General features: G+C 44.8%; 1 protein-coding gene across 1 annotated transcript in view; it reads right to left on the bottom strand.

Annotated features, from left to right (window-relative positions):
- Window positions 1–9,481: 9,481 nt before the first annotated feature.
- Window positions 9,482–20,200, bottom strand: part of CCNL1 (cyclin L1) — a 180,675-nt gene continuing 169,956 nt past the window's right edge. Inside the window, exons 10-11 of the mRNA XM_044070486.1 lie at window positions 10,655–10,738; window positions 9,482–10,171 (exon numbers count right to left, since the gene is read on the bottom strand). Of these exons, the coding sequence (XP_043926421.1) occupies window positions 9,805–10,171; window positions 10,655–10,738 (451 nt within the window). The 3' untranslated portion in view covers window positions 9,482–9,804. The remainder of the gene's footprint in view (window positions 10,172–10,654; window positions 10,739–20,200) is intronic.

Genomic DNA, 20,200 nt, shown 5'->3' with positions numbered 1-20,200 from the left:
GGTCATGCGCATTTGTACCCTGACGTCCTGATGTCAGACAAATGCGCCTTGACCGACGTCAGCCTTATACTTTGGTATTCGGGCCGACTGGGACAGCGGACTACCCAAGTGTTAGGACTGCAGCAATGTGAGATGAAGAACATCGTAAAAACTTCCTGAAAAGGGGATTGAAAGGAATGTGTAGATAAACATCCATGAGATCCAGGGAAACTAGAAAAGCTTGAGGAAGCAGTAGAGGAAATAAAGTACGAAGGGATAGCATCCAAAAGGAAGGAACCTTCAAAAAAGGTGTTTAGCTGAGAAAGATCCAGAAAGCATTTCCAGGTGCCTTCTTTCCTGGGGACCAATAACATTCTTGTGTAAAACCCTCCCCCCTCTGAGGAGTTGGAACTTCTTCAATTGCTCCCTGAGCCAACAGGCCCTGAAGCACTTCTGGAAAAAAAGGCAGTTGTTCTTGAGGAGGCCTAGGAAAGGCAAAAAAGAGGGGAAGAGATTTCCAAACCATGTAGTAATCCTGGTGAATTATGGAAAGAATCCATGAATCACAGGTGACCTTTACCTAAACAGGAAGGGAGGGGGAAAGATGCAGAGAAAGAGGGATGTAACCAAGTAGAGCAGGACAGACAGACCCTGGTTTGTCGGGAAAAGGAGGCTTCTGAGTACAAGAAGTTTGGGTAGCCTTAGCAGTGGGATGCTTTCTACCACACTTACCTTTGGGGGAGGGAGAGAAAGTCTATGAACAAAGGCAGGCTTATTAGGATAATACCTCTGAAACCTTGGCACAAGGGAAACAAAAATATGCTTCCACTCCTGCAAGACATTGCCCTTTTCTTGCAGGGACTTGAACTCTGCAACAGCACCAAACAAATGCTTATTATCCAGAAGAGCATCTATCAGTTTAGCTTTGATATCATCAGGCAAAGGCTGAAGTCCGACACGGGAATACCTCCTCAAAACATATCCAAAAACAGCAATTCCAGATGAAGCATCAGTTGCATCATAGCGGCATTTAATAGAATAGCGAGCTACTTGGAAGGATGTCCCACGCAAAGCAAGAGCATAGGCCTCCCCCCTCAGAATAAGGGAGATCAGAACTAGCCAGACAGGCTTGAGAGAGAAAGGCTAAAATATACCTAGTGATGTACATCCGATAGTCAACAGCTTTAAACACATTCTTACACAGGTATCACCCATGGTTCTGCTATCCTTATCAGATGGCAACAATTTAGTGGAAGACAACAATTTAGATGGCTTATCCGAAGCCACAGATGCCAAGAGGGGTAAGCAGAGGGACACTTAAAGAAAAGTACAGTTGTGTACACTTACCATAAATGTAGATGCTAGAGTGTATTCACTGCTGCAGTCATCACACTTGGATTATCTGCCTGCAGGTAGGCCTCAATCGGCTTAATATTTCTGCGTCGAATGCTGTCGCTCCTGGACTGATGTCTGGTCACCAGGGGTATAAACACAGGCAGCCGACATAATTACATACGTTTTTCTTGACCTAAATATCAGGAGCCCCCAAACAGGGAGCTAGGTTATGGTGGGGAAAACACCACCAGTAAAAAGTAAATACCAATACCAGTAGTAATAGCCATAGAGAGGAGAGAGATAGAGAAAACCAGGGGGCTGGAGGGAGGGGAAACCAGGACTGCAACAGTGAATACACTAACATCTACATTTATGGTAAGTGTACACAACTGTACTATGTTTTTTATGTTTCACTGTTGCAGTCATCACACTTGGGTGGATTCCCAAAGCTGAGGGAGGGTGGAGGCAGTCAAGAAGAGTTAGGGCTGGCTAATAGGCCTTGCAAGACTGTTGTAGCAAAACCTGCCCTGGATTTGAAAAATATGTCAGGTAAGAAGTAACAGCAAGTATTTACTTGTACTCATCACCTCTTTGTTAAATGACGTTTAAAGTGGCTAACTAAAAATTCACTGATGCACCCTATTTTACTGCAACATTCTTTTAAGAAGGTGGGTAGAGATTGGTTATGTCTGGGGCAGTTATGCTGCAGCTTTATGGATGCAGTGTTGGGCAGCATGCATTTGAACCTATTGGTTGTAGGACAGGTAAATGATAAAAACTCAAGTGGTGTAGTGGTACATTGCTCTATGGTGCACAAGGCCCCAGGTTTGAGACTTGGCAGGGCTGATTATTTGAACCTGTATTAGTAGATGGGAAATAGAAAATTCACCCCGGGGATAACTCCATTGGCTGTACTCGACAGACACTGGGAACCAAGATTGGCTGGCACAATGCCAGGGTAATCCTATGGCTAGGCTTGTAGAGGTCCCAGGGCCATTAGCCTAGTATACAACTATGAACCTATAAGAAACGCAGGTAGTAATGATTGGTGAAGAATTCCAGGTAGCAGCTTCCAGGATGTCCCTGGTAGGGACTCCCCTGAGAAATGTTATAGAGGTAGATGTTGCCCTAGTGGAATGTGTTCTGACCCCCCCCCCCCCCGAGGGGTTGGTTTTCCATGGTACTTGTAGCAGAAATGGATACAGTGTGCTATCCATTTGGAAATGGTTTGCTTTGAAATGGCCTTGCTCTCTGCCCCTGTTGCAAAGCTGACTAGTAACTGGTCAGATTTTCTGAAGGGCTTAGTCCCATCAAGGTAGAATCTGAGTTGTCTGTGCACGTCCAAAGAGTGCAGGATCCTTTCCCCTTGACTTTGAGGATTAGGGAAGAAGGTTGGCAAATAGATGGATTGGTTGAGAGCCACACTGGGGCGGCCACGGTGGTGCAGCGGTTAGCGTTGCTGCCTCACAGCAAGAGGTTCTCTGGTTCAATTCTTGGCTGGGGTACCTTCTGTGCGGAGTCTGCATGTTCTCCCTGTGGTCGTGTGGGTTTTCACCGGGTGCTCCGGTTTCCTCCCAAAGACATGCAGTAGGTGAACTGGACACACTAAATTGGCCCTAGGTTTGTGTGTGTGTGTCTGTGTGTGTGTGTCTGTGTGTGCCTTCTGTGGAAGGTTGGGCGCCGGGCTGGCGCCTCAACACCGTAAAACTCCACTGCCAATCATGAGCGGACATATGATCCGCTGTGGCGAGCCCTAACCGGGAATAGCCGAAAGAAGAAGAAGGTTGAGAGCCACACTAGACACCACTTTAGGCATAAAGGAAGGATTAGCCCTGAGGAAAACCTTGTCAGCATGAAAACAATGAAGGGTTCCACAGCCATCAGTGCTTGTAGCTCAGACACTCTTCTAGCTGAAGTGATGGCTAGAAGCAAGGCTATTTTCCAAGAGAGGAATTTTAACTCTGCTGAAGCAGCAGGTTCAAAGGGGGGGGGGGTGGGGGAAGCGTGAGCTTTTCCAGTACAAAGTTAAGGTCCCAAGCAGGGGTGGGTGCTCTCCTTGGTGGCCTTAAGTTGTTCGCCCCTCTCAGGAACTGTTTGATGAGAGGGTGAGAGAAAAGAGGTGGCTCAGTGTTGTAATGAGCCAAGATGGCAGAGGCATGGATCTTAATGAAGAAGGATAGGCCTTTGTGGAGTAGTTCTGCTAGGTAATCCAGGATTAGGCGTAAGGAAGGCAGTGCTATGTCCTCTCCTTTAGACTGAACCAACGAATACCTTTTCCACTTATCAGTATGGAATGTCCTTGTACTGGGCCTTCTGGCTTCAAGGATGACGTCCAGCACCTGTTTGCTTAGGGTTGCTGGTTGGGTATTCAAGGAATAAGCCAGGCTGCAAGATTTAGGATTTGCAATTGTGGATGTAAAATCTGTCCCTCCTGTTGAGAGAGCAGGGTTGGGGTCTGGTGTAGGTACCAGGGTGGCACTGTTGTCAGGCTGTGCAGGAGTGGGCACCAGTGCTGGCGTGGCCAGTCCGGGGAAATCAGAATTGTCCTTGGCCTGTCTTGTTTTATCTTGAGTAATACTCTTGAGAGAAGGGGCAGAGGGGAAAGGCATAGATTTGACAGGTTTTCCCATTGAAAGGATAGGGAATCTACTTTTCAGGCCCTGCTGTGAGGGTTCCTGGTGCAAAAATTGCTGAGCTGGTGGTTGTAGGTGGAGGCAGAGAGATCCACCTCTGGGGTCCCCCATTTCTGAATCAGAAGGTTGAACGTGCTGGGCTCCAATTTCTACTCGTGTGGGTCTAGGTGATTTCTGTTTAAGTCGCCTGCCAGTGAGTTTTGTTTGCCTGGCAGGAATAGAGCTTGTAGATGGACTTGGATGTCCAAGGCAGTGTTCCACAGGGCTATGGCTAACCTGCAGAGTGGGTAGGAATGGGTTCCCCCCTGCTTGTTGATGTACCACATAACTGTGGTGTTGTCTGTTTTTATCAGCAGTTGTCCTGGAAAGTGTAGGAATCTGAAAGCTATCAGGGCATTCTGTACAGCTAGCATCTCTTTTTGGTTGATGTGCAGATACATTTGACTTGGGCTCCAGTGGCCCTGAATACATTTGCCAGCAATGTGAGCCCCCCCCCCCCATGCATAGTTTGATGCATCTGTGGTCAGGGTCTGGGTGGCATGGGGTTGAGTAAATAGCAGTCCCTTGTTGTGGTTGCATGCTTCTGCCCACCAAAGGAATTCTGTCCTTAGACAGGGTATGATAGGAATGACTTGTTTTCAGGTCCTGATAATGTTGGCACAAAAGACTTAAGTACCATTGAAATTTCCTCATATGCAGTCTTGCATATGGAATTAGCAGTATACATGAGGCCATGAACCCTAGGGCTTGCAGTATTTTTGTTGCAGATAGCTCCGTTCTGGTGGCCAACTGTCAGACAGACTTGATTTTCTGAAGTGAGGAACACAATCTGGGAAGTTGTGTCCAAACTTGCTCCCGGGAATACAATCTTTTGACTGGGTACCAGTTTTGATTTATTTTCGTTGATGGTGTACCCCAAGGAAGTGAGAAGGGTTTTTTTTTTTTTTTTTTTTTAACAAGTGCCAGGTGCTGCAGCAGCAATTCCCGATTCCTGACTGTCTGCCTGAATCAGGCAGTCCAGTGCGGGTAAATTTGGATATTTCTCTGCCTGCAGTATGCAATGGCTGGAGCCAGGCATTTTGCGAATATCCTGGGCGCAGTAGATAAGCCAAAGCGAAGTACAGAGAACTTATCATGCATAAATCCTGCCCTGAAATGATCATAGATAAATCCTGCCCTGAAATGAAGATACTTCCTGCATAACTCCCTTATGGGGATGTGCAGATAGGCTTCTTTTAAGTCTAGGGTGACTAACCAGGCATCCTTGGATAGCTATTGCAGGGTAAGCATTTTGAATTTTGGTACCACCAGGAAGGTGTTGAGAATTGAAAGATCCAGGCTTGGGCACCAACAGCCCTCTTTCCTAGGCACCAGGAAGAGTCTGGAGTAGAGTCCTTGACCTCACTGTTCTACTGGAACAGGCTGAATAGGTCTGATATTGAGCAGGGAAAGTACTTGGTTTTGAGCCTCTGCCCACTGGTTTGGAGGAAGGTCTAGAAACCTGCTTGGGGTTGGCAGTGAACGGAAATAAAATTTGTACCCCTGTGATACAATGAGGACCCACCGGTCCTGAGTGATGGACATCCAAATTTTTGCAGGAAGGGCAAGTTTTCCTCCTAGGGGCACAAGCAATTGGGCAGGGCTGGGAAGTGGAGTAAATAAGTCATTGTGAGCTTTTTCCGTAAGGAGGTGGCTTACTACTCCGTTTTAGGGGTGGGGGCACTCCATTGCTTAGATCTCTGCATACCCTGAGACTGTAATCTGGGATTCTTGCCTCTTTGCAGGGAAAGGCTGACTTCCCCTAAATAGTGTAATAAGGTCTTCAGCCATTCTAAGCATTTGTATTTGCGAAATGGGAGCATGAGCTTTGGTCATCGGATTTCTAAGCGTAGTGCGTATTCTGGGCCTAAGAAACTCGGTAGTTTTGGTTAGAAGTCAATGGTTTGATTCGAACATCGGTAGAGCGAAGAACTGCCTCAGAAGCCAGTGCCTGCACAGCAGCTTCGGACCCATCCAAGGTGGAGATATCCGCAGGTTCCATAGTCAAAGAAGCATCTGTCGGCATACCGGACTCCGAATGTGTCTCAGCAGAGGCTTGCGAATCCACTGAAGTGGGCATCACTGAGTACTGGCGACTAGCTTAATGGAAGCGTCGGCAGTTTTGGACCTATGCAGTCTGTCTCTTGTCTTTATCCTTACTTTTTTTGTAATATTGGTAGTTGGATAGCTTACCAAAGCCATTTCAGAATACGGAGATCGAGTGAGAATGTGAGAGCCCGACGACGAATGGTTTGGGCATTAAACAAGGCACAAAACTGACAGCGAGGGACGTCGTGGCCTGGGCCTAAACATGTGGTGCAGGAAGAATGAAAATCTCTGTGAGGTATTTGCTTTCTACAGGCCAGACAATTGTTTTAACTTTTTCGGACATCGGTTAGAGTAAGAAAAAAGGATCCCCAATGGGGAACTTAGCTTTAGAAGACTTCAGGATTATTCAATTCGAAAACGAAAATTCAGGTAGCGGCCGACTGGCACTTGTGACCTGCTTCTGCTTCGGGCTCCTCTGCAAGAAAGACTGATGTAATGGCATCGGCTGCCTGTTTTTATACCCTTGACGACCTGACATCAGTCCAGAAGCAACAGCATCTGATGCAGAAATAGTAAGTCTCTGGTATTTGGACCGACTGAGGGCTACCTGCAGGCAGATGACCCAAGTGTGATGACTGCAACAGTGAAACACGAAGAACATCTTACAGTACTCAGGCACTTTATAAAACCTATCAGTTTTTTTTGGGAGCAGAGGGTTGGGAGTCAGGTGCCTGAGGAGAAGTGGAAAAGGCATCCAGCAAGGCTGCAAGTACAGGAGAAACAGAGGGCCTATAAGACTCCATTTGTAGGTGCTCATAGTACCTCTTCTGAGCAGACACCCGAGCACAGTACCATTTGAAATATTCCATCATTCTGGAAGCAGTATAACCAAAAGAAATCTCCTCAAAAGGATGGTCATGACCGACTGATGCTGCTTGCTCATAACTATAGTCAAGTGGTGAAGGAATCTGGGAGGAATAAATCAGGGATTCTTCATCAGAATCATCAGCATCCGCCTCAGAAGAATCCTGTTCCTAAAGAGGGGTAAAAGACCAGGGGGAGCAGGAACAAAAACACCTGTGGAGGCTTGACAGCCACAAGGGCATTAAACACATCTTGAGTGAAGTTCTGCCATTCATTCAGAGGATCTTTCGCAGCAGGTGAAATACAAGTTTAGTTTTTTTTTGCTTCTTTTTTTGAGTGGGACGTCAGCCTTAAAGAATTTTGGAGGCACTGACCTTTCAAGGGACTCCGTAATGGTAGTCAGAACCTCTTCCTTAACTAAAAGTTTAAAACACAAAGAAAAATCTAGCAAAGCTAGACTTTCCACTGTGTGAAACCTCTTGTGTTAGAGGTGACAAGGGATTTATGCAAATTACCCTTTAAGGATATCAGGTGTTTCAGCAAAATAGCAATCTGAGTGCCTTGAAAGGTCCAAGGGTCGGATCAGACAACCTACATGCTGAATCAGATGAAGAAAAGAAGATATCGGATCCACTGTTGCCTGGGCCAGACAGCAGTCACCACAACAATCTTTGATGAGTCCTTTTGCATCTTCAGAATGATCCAGGATAATTAGTGAAAAGGGTGGAACAGCATACAGGAAATTGCTGTCCAAGGAAAAGGAAATGCATCTGTTCTCCAGGCCTTCATGCATGGAGTATTGGAGCACAACTTGGGGATTTGTAAAAGCAACACTCATCAGAATCAGAAACTTGAGGAAAGAAAACAAATCCCCCTCCTCCAACAATCATTTTGCTGTCCAAATTCTTGAGCATCCAATATATAGCGAATAATTCCTTTTTCTTTTACAGAAACAAACTAAGGGTCAACAACCTGAACTAAACTCTCAGATAAGCCCAATAAAAAAATAGTTACAAAAACTTTTTTCCACAAAGAAAAAAGTAACGCTCCAATAAAAAGTTCCTGAAAAAAAAAATCAGGCGATAATTTTTTCTCCTAGTTAAAAAAATATTTCACTGTTGTTTTGGAAAATCCTTTTTACAGGATGACTAGGTCACTTGGGGATTTAATGAGTGCTCCTAGCTTGCAGTCACCTGTAAACTTAGGCAAAGCTCTTTGGTGTAGACTTACTTCAGAGAAGTAGATACCAAACAGCAGAGGTCTGAACACTGAACCCCAAGGAATTCCACTGGTGACTGGACTCTATGGAGGTAGATTCCTTTTTTTTTTTTTTTTTTTTTTTTGGATCTCTTGCATCTTACCTGTGAGCCAGTTCCTGGTTTATTTAACTTTTCTACTATAAGTGAGGGATTGCATCAAAAGCTTTGGCCAGATTGAGGTATGAAGCGTGTACTGCTTTATTTTCATCTATTGCTTCAAGTGACCTTTCACGGGAAAGCCCACCAGGTTGAGCAAGCACGACTTGCCCTTGATGAATCCAAAGTGAGACAGGTCCAGTGTTTGGAGGTTCCATGACAAGTCTTTCTATGGCTTTGCATACGGGGCTGGTCAGACTTGTGGGTCTATGTGGAAGGCTCTTTCTTATGCAGGGAATGACTGCAGCAGTTCAACACTCAGTACAAAAAACGTACAGAGGATGAGGTTTAACAGTGTTGCGGGGGGGGGGGTAAAATTGTACATGTTAAAGATGCATCCAGGGATATTGTTTGTACCCACTGATGCAGTATTTTTAGCTTTTGATAGCACTTTTAGGACTTGGTCTTCTGTGACAGCTTGAGGATGGTCAATTTCAGGTACATCTTGTGGGAGATGGACAGTGGTGTTGGTTTCCTAGTCTACAGTTGGGCAGTTTAGATCACCTAGAAAAATGGTACTGGGTTTAATACTTGCTGATTCAGTTCCTACAAACTTTCTTGGGTCATACAAAGGGAGATAGATAATTAATGTTATGAGACCTTTCTGATGGAGATTCGGATATGAAGAAGCTCTAGTGCATCATGCTGCTTTACCAGCCTTGAGAAGTCTCTCTCCTAGATGATGACTGACAGACCACCACCTTTTCCTCCAATGACACAACAGCTGGTCTAAACATGGGGAAGACTTTATAGTCCTGCATAAACAGAGTGTTCTCCTCCTTATGTCTCAATCAATATACAGATGTCAAAGTCATCCAGGGTGAGAATGGCTTGTAGGGAGTGGAATTTTCTTATTTAGGCTCCATCAGAAACAGCTGCATATTTTCCTTTGCTCACTTCGCTATGTTGGTAGCTTTATTAGAAGCAGGCTGGTTGTTATATCCTTAGGCAGATATAACTCATATTAAGTAAAGGTTACTGCAGCAGTGATCAAATGATAAAAATCACCCAATACTCTGAAGCAATCGGGGAAAAATGTCTTTCAAAACAGGCAACCAGTGACTTTGTTGTATTTTGTTTATAAAAAATTGTGTCCAATACATGCAGACTAAAACCAGTGAATTAACTGTAGCGAACGACTACTACACTTAAAATAAATGTCTGCACTTCATTGTATAAAAATATTTTTATAAGAATTTTCTCTGTAGTTCTATACATCTGTACAATATACAATTAAACCGGGCAAATGTTATTAAATTAAACAAGATACTGATAAGGTACATTCCCTAGTGTGCAAAATTTCACCCCTTCTCCCACCCCCCCACCCCAAAAGAAAATTTGTTTCTGCAAAATTATTTTTGCAGTTGTAGCAAACCAAAACCTACCACTGTTTCATTAACTCTCAAAAGTCCAAACTGCATTTAATCACAGATACTGTAATTTTAACATTGCACTTAAGCCAATGATGCCATCAAAACCAGTAATGATGGTCAATGTCTATGCCTATGTCCTGCATGGCTGCTATGGCTGCTGTGGCTGCTACCGTGATGCTTAACCTTGTGTGGTCTTTCATAGGACTGAGATCGTTCACGTCTGTCTCTATGATGCCCCCTGTCATGTCTGTGTTTCTTTACAATGTCGATAAAATCCCTGGATCGACTTCGAGAGCGACTGCGGCTCCGGGACTTTTTCCTTTTGTGACTATGTCTGTTAGAACTCTTCATATCATTATGATGCTTAGACTTGTAGTGTGAAGGGCTGCATTTATGGTATCTTGGAGGACTGGCACTGTGGCTGCGAGACCTGCTGCGTGACCTTGAACTGTATGTCCCTGAGTGGCTTCTTCGATTATTGTAGCTGAAATGAGAGAAAAACAAGTTTCTTAAAAAAATTAAAACTAAATGTCAAAGCAGAACAAATTAAAAGATATCAAATCATGCACAAGATAAAAAAAATTAACTCCCGGTCTCAAAAATGGTAATATCTCCAGTTTGTCTGCTGTAGAACTTGATTTATGGGTCTGGCGTAGAAAAATACTTTATTAAATGGATAAACTCCAGTAACTTTGTTACAGTGTCTGCCAGAAGGAGCAAGTAAACTTTACCGAACAAGGGACGTTCAACATTTTTGCTGCTGGTGACGGACCGAGAAGAACATTATCAAGTACCCATAATGTAGGTGTGTGTGTGTTGGGGGGGGCTCTGTTAAGAGCTTTAGCAAACTGCATTTTTTTCTTAGTGAACATCTTCAGTTTCACTCGCATTCCTTTTCATTTACTGATACTAAATGAACCCAACGTGCACAGATGCATTCTGTTACAGAAATTAACATATCACTTACTGCCTCCTAGGAGAATGTGACCGAGATCTTGACCGTGATCTACTCCCACTTCTGCTTCGGCTCCTCTTGCTTTCCTTTCTTATTCTGTTTAAGAAAAATAAAGTCTCAAAAGTGGCTCAAATCTAAAGACATGTTCTACAATGGACCACAAATCTAAGGACATGTTCTACAATGGACCACAAATCTAAGGACATGTTCTACAATGCACCATAAATCTGCTCCAATGGAGCACATCTAGATAGCCTACAAACCATATTCAGAATTATTCAAAGCATACAGTTGCACAAATTCATTTACCATAACAGATACTAATAAAAGGAATCACTCTTGCAAGATCCACATAAATGACCGGTACACAAACACCTGCAGAACTAGCTGCAAGTAAATGGCCACCACTCCAAAAGTGACTTTCAGAGGTTAAAGATGCCAACTCATCCCTGAAGTTGCTCCTCCTGAGGGCCCAAAGAAGGTTCCATGAGCTAAAGTATTGACTATCCGAAATGGAAACAAGGCCTTCGATCCCTTTGTTCACAAAACATGAAAGCCACTTGATTCCCATCCCATACCTACTCTATTTTCTTCTTCTTCTTTGGCTTGGTAGTAGTTTTCCATGGTTCTGATACCAAACACAGCACAATTAATGGTCCTGAAGCAGGTCTTCATGACTATGCATATAACTGAAGTTTTCCATGATAAAGAGTGCAGCTTTTTGTTTACACTCCTAGTGTTGAACAGCAATAACTTTTTATTACCTAGATTCTGTTTTGCTATGTTGAAACTTTAGAAGAGAAAAGTTAGCACGGAGCTAACTAAAGCTCTGGCTTGTTAATGAGCTACTTCTTGTGCCAAGTGTGCAGGGCTTGAATATATTCACATTCATCTGCCTGAGCAAACCATTCAACCAGACAGTGCTTTAAGTCAAGTGGGAATTTCAGCTAGGCTCCCAATTGGTCTCCTGCACTGCAAGCCTAATAAATACAAATGAAAGACTGAGATGGAGAAGGACTTAGCCAATACATCAATGCCTGGGGGGTTAGGTTCATGTAATCCCTAACAATGCATTTAAGTGATTATCTACCATCTCTTCTTAGTCAGATGTATACTCTATCCTCTTTGAATGACACCATACGCAAAGTCAATTGCTGAAGTCTATCTTCTGTTCATACTGAATAATTTTTGGTGATGGAAGTACACTGCTCAAGGCTAGGTTCATACTTGCATCAGACACATTGAGAGCCACATCATGTCTCCCTTCATATGCTCCAGGGAGGTGCATCGCAAATCATCTACACTTATGTACTCTATGATTGCTTCTAATGTGTATTTAAGGTGCAGGGATCCAAGTACACATGTGATGTGGCCAATCCTGGCCCTCCCCTTGCACATTCTGATGAATCATGCATCAGTGCATTTCACTATGGAGTCAATTATGACAGAAATATTGGACTGTGGAAGTCTGCTTACAGGCTTTTTATGTGAAACAATGAGACTTAGATGTAGATTTCATGTAGGGTGCTGCCAAATATGTAAATTTATGAGGCTGCAGAGAATACTTGTTTCTTAAGTTACATTTCGGAGACTTCTGTGTTAACAGCCTCAGCAAATATAGTACATGTTTGGTTTAGTGTGGTGTTGTATGGTACTGATAACCTGCAGTGGCTTTGTAAGAAAGCTCAGCCTCTAGTAAAGTTATACAACTGCATCTCTCATGCAATGTGTCAGTTTAAGTAGCAAGTTGTTAAAAGTAAACATCAGGCAAGTGCTGCAATATCTCTGGATTCACATTTTAACGAAGCAGGCTACACAGACATTTGGAAAGTGCAAATCCATGGTTCCAGATACTTACTAACGTGGCTAAAGGGAGAATATCACCAATGAGATTTGGAGCAGATTACTGAAATTCTATGTTAACAATACAAGTTTACAAATGAAGAGCAATGTGCTTCTTGGCACAAACCAGAGCCTCTTCGCACAACTACTAAGGGGAGCACTTTGTCGCATAACTTGGGTATTGATTTGGGGTATGTTAAGTCAGTTTTGCTACGGAAATGTTTGGATTAAGCATTGACATCAAGCCAATTTGTTGGTTAGACTGTCTCAAATTCTTTGTTACTTCTGCATATGCCAGCTGCATGTACACATCAATCTTGTAGGGGCAGAAGCCCTGGGAACTAGGAAGACCATTTTTAGTGCTTCAACTAAGACTGCAGCAATCTGTTGTTTAAGGTTACTTACAGAGTAGAGTACTCCTTACACTTATAAGCATGTGGTCTTCACACAGTGGAAATTAATGAAAATAATAATCCTTTAATGACATCTACCCGCAGTTAACCACACTTTCCCTGGAGCATGTGACCTGGGGAGGAAGAGACCAAAAATACATGAACCAAGGCCAAACAAGCCAATCAAAGGACAGCAGCAGCATAAATAATCTTCCCAGCAGGGGGCGCTTGTTCTGAGACTACATTATCCAGAGCCTCCTTCAGTCAGCCGACAGCCTAACGCTGGATCACAAAAAGAACTAAAGATGAGGCTGACTATACTTATTTTCTCCTGAAGAACAAATGGACATCTGAGATGAGAACAGTCCCGCTAGGGGTTATGTCCAAAGATTAGAGAGTCTAGCTTTGTGGGAACAGCATTCACCAGAGGTTACTCCCCTTGTTTAAGAATATTACTGAAGCAATGACCTCTAAGGCACACATCTGTCTTATTTTAGACACCTACAGTCACTTAGTAATCAGTGGAATAATTGGCAAATAAGCATGTACTGCTGAAGCATGACATTTGGATGAACCCTATAATCTTGGGGTTGGAGATGGTAAATAATCCAAACGATTCAAAGTTTCTAGCCCATCCAAACACCCCCAGCCGAAATCAAGCAAAAGAACTTCTCAAAAGTTGACTACAACCTCCTAAGTGAGGGTAATCTGTAGCTTCACCCCCCAGGTAATGCAGACAACTATGCTGAACAGCACGCCAATGCAGTTTACAAGCACCTGTACAACTACTGCATGGACTCGGCCATACCCAACAGAACCAAAACCGGCTCCTCAAGAAACACAAACCATTTGGTGGACATCCTCTATCAACAGGCTTTACAACAAAAGAAAAAATGATGTCCAAGGGTAAAAGGGAACAAATTCCAAATTGGAAAAACTCCCTCCTTAGCTTCAATAAGCAAATTAGATCACTAGTAAAAACCTCCAAGGCCAATTATGAATTGAATGTCTTCTTCAGTTACATCAGGAACCTCCATGGGAAAGCCCAGGTTTGTTCCGAATTAGTACTTAACAGCATCACTTGCACTGATCCTGCTGACTTAGCCAACATGCTAGCAGATAGGTTCAGCACAAACCTCACTCCCCACCTCACTCCCCGTCCCACCCAAAGGCCCTTTCAACATCCCCAATACTTGTCCTGGACCTCACATCTCCGTAGATCAAGTGTTACAAGCCCTATCCAAGGCAAAAAACACAGCTTTCATGGGACCAGACAGTATCACAGGATGTATTCTGCACCACCTCCAGCAAAGAAAGTACAGTTGTGTACACTTACCATAAATGTAGATGTTCAAGTGTATTCACTGTTGCAGTCATTACGTGTGGGTTATCCCTGCTGTGGAAGCCCTTGGCCGGCCTGAATACCAGAGTTAATGTTTTTCCTGCATTGGCTGCTGTCGCTTGCTGTCTGACGTCAGGTCGTCAGTGCTATAAAGGAAGGTAGCAGACACCATTACATCACTTTTTCTTGTCCTAACCAGTCAAGAGGCCCAAGTAAATATGGTAAATGTGGCCCTGGTGGCTAAAAGCCACGGTTAGAAACTTATGCCTCTCAAAAGAATGAAGATATAAGGGGGAAGGAGGGTGGGAAACCAGGACTGCACAGTGAATACACTCCAACATCTACATTTATGGTAAGTGTACACAACTGTACTATGTTCTTCGTGTTTCACTGTTGCAATCATCACCTGTGGGAGGATTCCCAAAGCTGAAGAGAAGGGCAGTAGGATTTAGTAAGAGACCTAGGAATGGGTCAGCAAGCCCTGCAGAACTGCAGACGCAAACCCTGCCCTAGCCTTAGGGAACAGAGGTAGATGGTAATGCTTGGTACAGATGGTAATGCTTGGTACAGGTATGGGCAGAAGTCCAGGTGGCAGCTTCCAGGATGTCCCTAGTGAGAACTCTTCTGAGGAATGCTGATGAAGTGGAGGCTGCCCTAGTGGAATGGGTTTGGATAGACTTAGGGGGGGTTTTCCCATGCAATCTATAGCAGAAAATGGATACAGTGTGATATCCATTTGGAAATGGGCTTCCCCTCTGCCCCTGGGGCAAAGCTGACAAGCAGTTGGGTCTGTTTTCCTGAAGGGTTTAGTACGATCCAGATAATATCTAAGCTGTCTATACACGCCTAGTGAGTGTAGAATTATTTCCCCCTTGTTTTGAGGGTTAGGAAAGAAGGTGGGTATAGATGTATGGCCTGGTTAAGAATTACATTAGATACCACCTTGGGCATGAAGGAGGGATTAGTCCTCAGGAAGACCCTTTCTGCATGGCCATCAGTGTCTGAAGTTCTGAAACCCTTCTGGCTTGAGGTGATGGCTAGGAGAAAGGCAGTCTTCCTGGAGAGGTATCTTAGTTCTGCTGAAGCAGCAGGTTCGAAGGATGGTAAAATTAGTTTTTCCAAAACATAATTCAGGTCCCAGGCTGGAGTGGGTGGCCTTCTGGGAGGCCGGATATTAGAAGCCCTTCTGAGGAATTGTTTAATCAAAGGATGGGAGAACAGGGGCTGTTCTGTATCAAAATGAGCTGAAACAGCCGAGGCATGGATTTTAATAGAGGAAAAGGATAGGCCATTACTACGTAGCTCTGCTAGGTAGTCCAGGATAAGAGGGATGGAAGGTTGTGAGGTATTGCTCCCTATGGACTGGCTCCAAGAGCAGAACCTTTTCCATTTTACTGCGTAGGATTTTCTGGTGCTGGGCCTTCTGGCCTCTGTGATAATGTCGAAGAGCTGTTGGCTTAACAGGGGCCCCTTGTTTACCTTTACAGCATCAGCCATGCTGACAGTTTGAGACTCTGCAAGTCTGGGTGCAGCACCCCCCTCCCACCTTAGTTAAAAGGTCTGAGATCAGGGGAAGCTGCCTGGGAGGCTGTAAGGTCAGGCTGCGCAGTAAGGGGTACCAATGTTGTCTGGGCCAATCTGGGGCAATGAGGATGGGCTTTGGTCTTTCCTCCCTTATTTTGATCAGTACTGTGGGAATAAGAGACAGAGGAGGGAATGCGTACACAAAGATGGTTTTCCAGGGGAAGGTCACAGCATCCACCTTCCATGCCAGGGATGATGCTCCCTGGTACAGAATTTTTTCAGCTGCTGGTTGAGGTGCGAAGCAAAGAGATCCACCTCTGGGAATCCCCCATGCCGGAGTGATTTGTAAAAAGATTTTTCTTTGGAGCTGCCATTCGTGGGTGTCCAGTAATTTTCTGCTTAAGTGGTCTGGCAGGGTATTGATGATCCCTGGTAGGCATTGGGCTATCAGGTGCAGGTTCACGGCTAGCCTGTACAGAGAGTAAGATTGCCCCCCCCCGTTTGCTGATGTACAACATTACTGTGGTGTTGTCTGTTTTGATAAGGAGAGCCCCTGGCTTGAGATGGGGTCTGAAGGATGTCAGAGCCTTTTGTACGGCCATCATTTCCTTCTGGTTGATGTGTAAGTGAAGGTGCTGGCCATCCCAATCACCTCGGGTGCACCTGCCTTCTAGGTGAGCGCCTCAAGTTATGGCAGAGGCTTCTGTGGTAATGGTCTGCCCAGTTGGGTGGTGGGTGAAGATAAGCCCCTTGTTCTGGGCACAGGCCCTTGCCCACCAGAGAAACTCAGCACTTATACAGGGGATTAGAGGGAGAGAGGTCTCTAGGGGGTTGAAAATACTGACACCAAAGGTTCTTTAGGTACCACTGAAGTTTTCTCATATGAAGCCTGGCCAGAGGAATTACAGGGATGCAAGATGCCATGTAGCCCAAGGCTTGAAGGAACTTCCTTGTAGTGAGGTGACTTCTGGAAGCCAGCTGTGTAAAACAGAGAAGCAGGAAGCTTAGCTTTTCTGGGGATAGGAAGGCCATTTGGGATGCTGTGTCCAGCAGTGCTCCCAAGAAAATGATCTTCCTGGAGGGTGTTTGCCTTGATTTCTTCTTGTTGACAGTGTACCCTAAGGAGGTTAGGAGGGTTCTGACAAAGAGTGGGTCCTTGAGAAGCTTTTCTTTGCAATCTGCCTGAATGAGACAGTCATCCAGGTAAAGGTAAATTTTTATATTTTTCTGTCTGCAAAATGCTACAGCCAGGGCTAAGAATTTGGTGAATACCATGTGAGCAGCAGAAAACTGGGAAAACTACTCCTGTACCAACACACTTGCTCAACGTTTTCTGGAATGCATTAATTCCAACACCCGGGACCGACTCATTCTTACCCCCACCAGGGGTAGCAACATCCCTGACCTAGTCATTACTAACATGGGCGACAGTTGCTCTACACCAGTAAAACTCCTCCCTGTTCAGATGTGACCACAAGCTAATCCCCATGATATCCACATCCCATCCTCACCCCCCAAAGGAAACCACAGTAAAATAACTTCTCCAAAGCCAATTTTGGGCTTCTAAAAAAAGAGGTGGCTCACTTCAGAACACCCATGCAAATGGAAAATAGGTACATGACTGCTGAATCATACACCAATGCACTGTATGAGCACATACACAAGTGCATGGAACGGGCCATACCAAACAGAACCAAGACGCTCTCCTCCAAAGAAAGGAAGCCAATCTGGTGGTCCCTCACCATAAACAACTCTACAACAGAAAGAAAAAACTGTTGCAGAAAAGGGTGAATTCCCAAGACGGGAAAAACTCCCTTGTTAGCCTCAGCAAAAAACTGAGCTCCATCATCAAATCCTCTAAAGCTAGCTACAAAAAGAAAATTGCTGCTGATTCTAAAGACAACCACAAGGCATTCTATAGGTATGCCAAGAATCTACATGGCAATACTCAGATCTGCTTTGAGTTACAGCACAATGACAATACATATACAGAACAAACTGATATTGCCAACATATTGGCTGACGGGTTCAGTGCAAATTTACCCCCCTTTCACCCCCTAAAGGTCCTATCACAATACCTGAGGAATGCTCAAGTCCCTATTATCACAGGTACATAGGTACAAACTACACTGTCCAAAGCCAAGAATACAGCTTCCATGGGACCTGATAACATCCCTGGCTGTGTTCTACATGAATTACAAAGTGAACTGACACCACACCCGAGTATCCTGTTCAATCACAGCCTCCTTTCAGGCTTTGTTCTTACCGAATGGCGCACTGCTACGGTCATCCCACTCCACAAAGGGGGAGCGACTACAGACTCTGGGAACTACCGCCCCATTAGTCTGACAAGTCTGACATGCAAGGCTATGGAACGCATAATCACAGATCCTTATAAATAAGGTCCCAGGGAATCTCCAAACTCTGGACCCCACGCAGTTTAGGTTTGTGAAAGGTAGGCCATGCCTGCTCAACCCGTTAAGACTTAGAGTCGTCACCAGAGCCGTCGATGAGGGCAAGGTAGTTCACACAGCCTACCTAGATCTTGCCAAGGCCTTCGACACCATCCCTCACTCAGGAATCACAGATAGGGGTTTATGCCTAGTTTAGTGAGTGTCATAAGATGGGTTGCCTACTGGCTCACTGATAGAACCCACACTGTGAAAGTAGCGGACTCCAAATCGGACTACCAACCAGTTACAAGTGGTGTCCCACAGGGATCGGTCCTAGATCCTCTGTTTGGCATTTACTTCTCTGAAGTTCAAGCCAACACAAAGGGACTCTGGCTGACCAAGTTTGCAGAGGATTGCAAACTGGGAGCCATTAATGACTCTCCAACTGATGTAGACATTCTACAAAAAGGCCTCACTGACACTAATGACTGGCGCCAGAACCATGGCCTTAAGCTCAATGCCAAAAAGTGCATTGTCATTCCCTTTGGGAAAAATTTGGTGCCCATGAAATACCACATAGGCAGTAGTCCACTAAACACCAAAGGTGTGATAAGAGACCTACGGACACAGGTTGACAGCAACCTCTCCTTTGATAACCACATTGCCACTGTAAGTCCTATGTGGCACATCTCGTTACAAAAGGTTTCTCAATCAGGAAGAAAGAGGTCATAATCCCTCTTTGTTCATCTCTCATTAGACCTATTATAGAATACAATGCCCCATTTTGTATGTACCTCACAAGACACCTACAACAACTGGAAAGGCCACAAAAATACCTCACTAAGAGGATCTTAGGCCTTAGACATGCCCTATATGGACAGACTAACTCCAGCTATACTCGGTCTCTTATCGCCTACTCAGAGGCGATCTCTGCTTGACCTACAAAGCCATGTCTGACCCAGAGCTGCTAGATATGCTACACCTAAAGAAATCCCAATCCCTCCGTGCCACGCGCTCCAGGGACCTAAACCTCATTACCACAATAAATAAAACATGCTGGAGGAACATATCCTAAACCCAGAGACTTTCCATACTCTGGAACAAACTTCCCATTCACGTCAAGCAGAGCACTTCAGTGGCCCTCTAAGAGGGATCTTGACGAGTGGATGGGCAATAGGAAGTTCACCCCGGGTTCACTACAGTGGCCTTGCTTGACAGGGGCACTTGGAACTAACTTTGGGCGGCATTTTGGCAGGGAATCTTCTTGGGCTAGGCTTATATAGGCTCCAAGGCCGTTAGCCTAGTACACACCTATGAACCTATAAGCCAAAGGGTAGCACAGAGAACTTTGAGGCTGCTCTGAAGCAAAAGAATTTCCTGCAGGATTCCCTTTATTTCCAGGGTAACTAACCAGGCATTCTTTTGTCAGCATACGCAGCAGCGCGGCTGCAAAGTTAGCATATTAAATTTGGGGAACACCACAAAGGTGTTCAGAATGGATAGATCCAGGATGGGGCGCCAAGTGCCCTCTTTTCTGGGAACAAGGAATAGTCTGGAATAAAAGCCTTTGCCTGTTTGATCTGAGGGGACAGGTTCTACTACCCCTTGGGATATGACAGTTTGGACTGGTTTCAATGCCTCTGCCCACCGATTTGGAGGCAAGTTAGGATACCCTCTTGGAATTGGGAGTTCGTTGGAGAATTTGTATCCGTGAAAAATGACCTTTAAGACCCACTGGTCCTTGGTTACAGAAAGCCAATTTTCTTTGCAGAGGGACAGCCTTCCTCCTAGTTTTTGGCAAACAGAAAGAAGGCAGAGGGATGACAGGGAGTCATGAGAGTTTTTGCCATAGAGGGATGGCTTAGAACTCCCTGCCTTTGGAGCGGAAGTGGTCCACTGTTTGGTTCTCTGCTGTCCCTGGGATAGGAGTCTGGGTGGTCTGTCCCTGCGGGGCTTACCTTGCCCCTGTCTGCTAGGTGCAGGAAAAGACCAGTGTTTTTTAGGGAAAATTCCTGCTGAACCTAGGAGGTTGTACCTGAAGGAAATCTTTTGCTGTCTGCATACA

The sequence above is a fragment of the Protopterus annectens genome, chromosome 4.part1, assembly GCF_019279795.1.
Source record: "Protopterus annectens isolate FY-2018-M chromosome 4.part1, PAN1.0, whole genome shotgun sequence".
NCBI lineage: Eukaryota > Metazoa > Chordata > Ceratodontiformes > Protopteridae > Protopterus > Protopterus annectens.
Note: the sequence above shows the minus strand (reverse complement) of the source record. Positions and strands in the feature narration are given on the sequence as shown.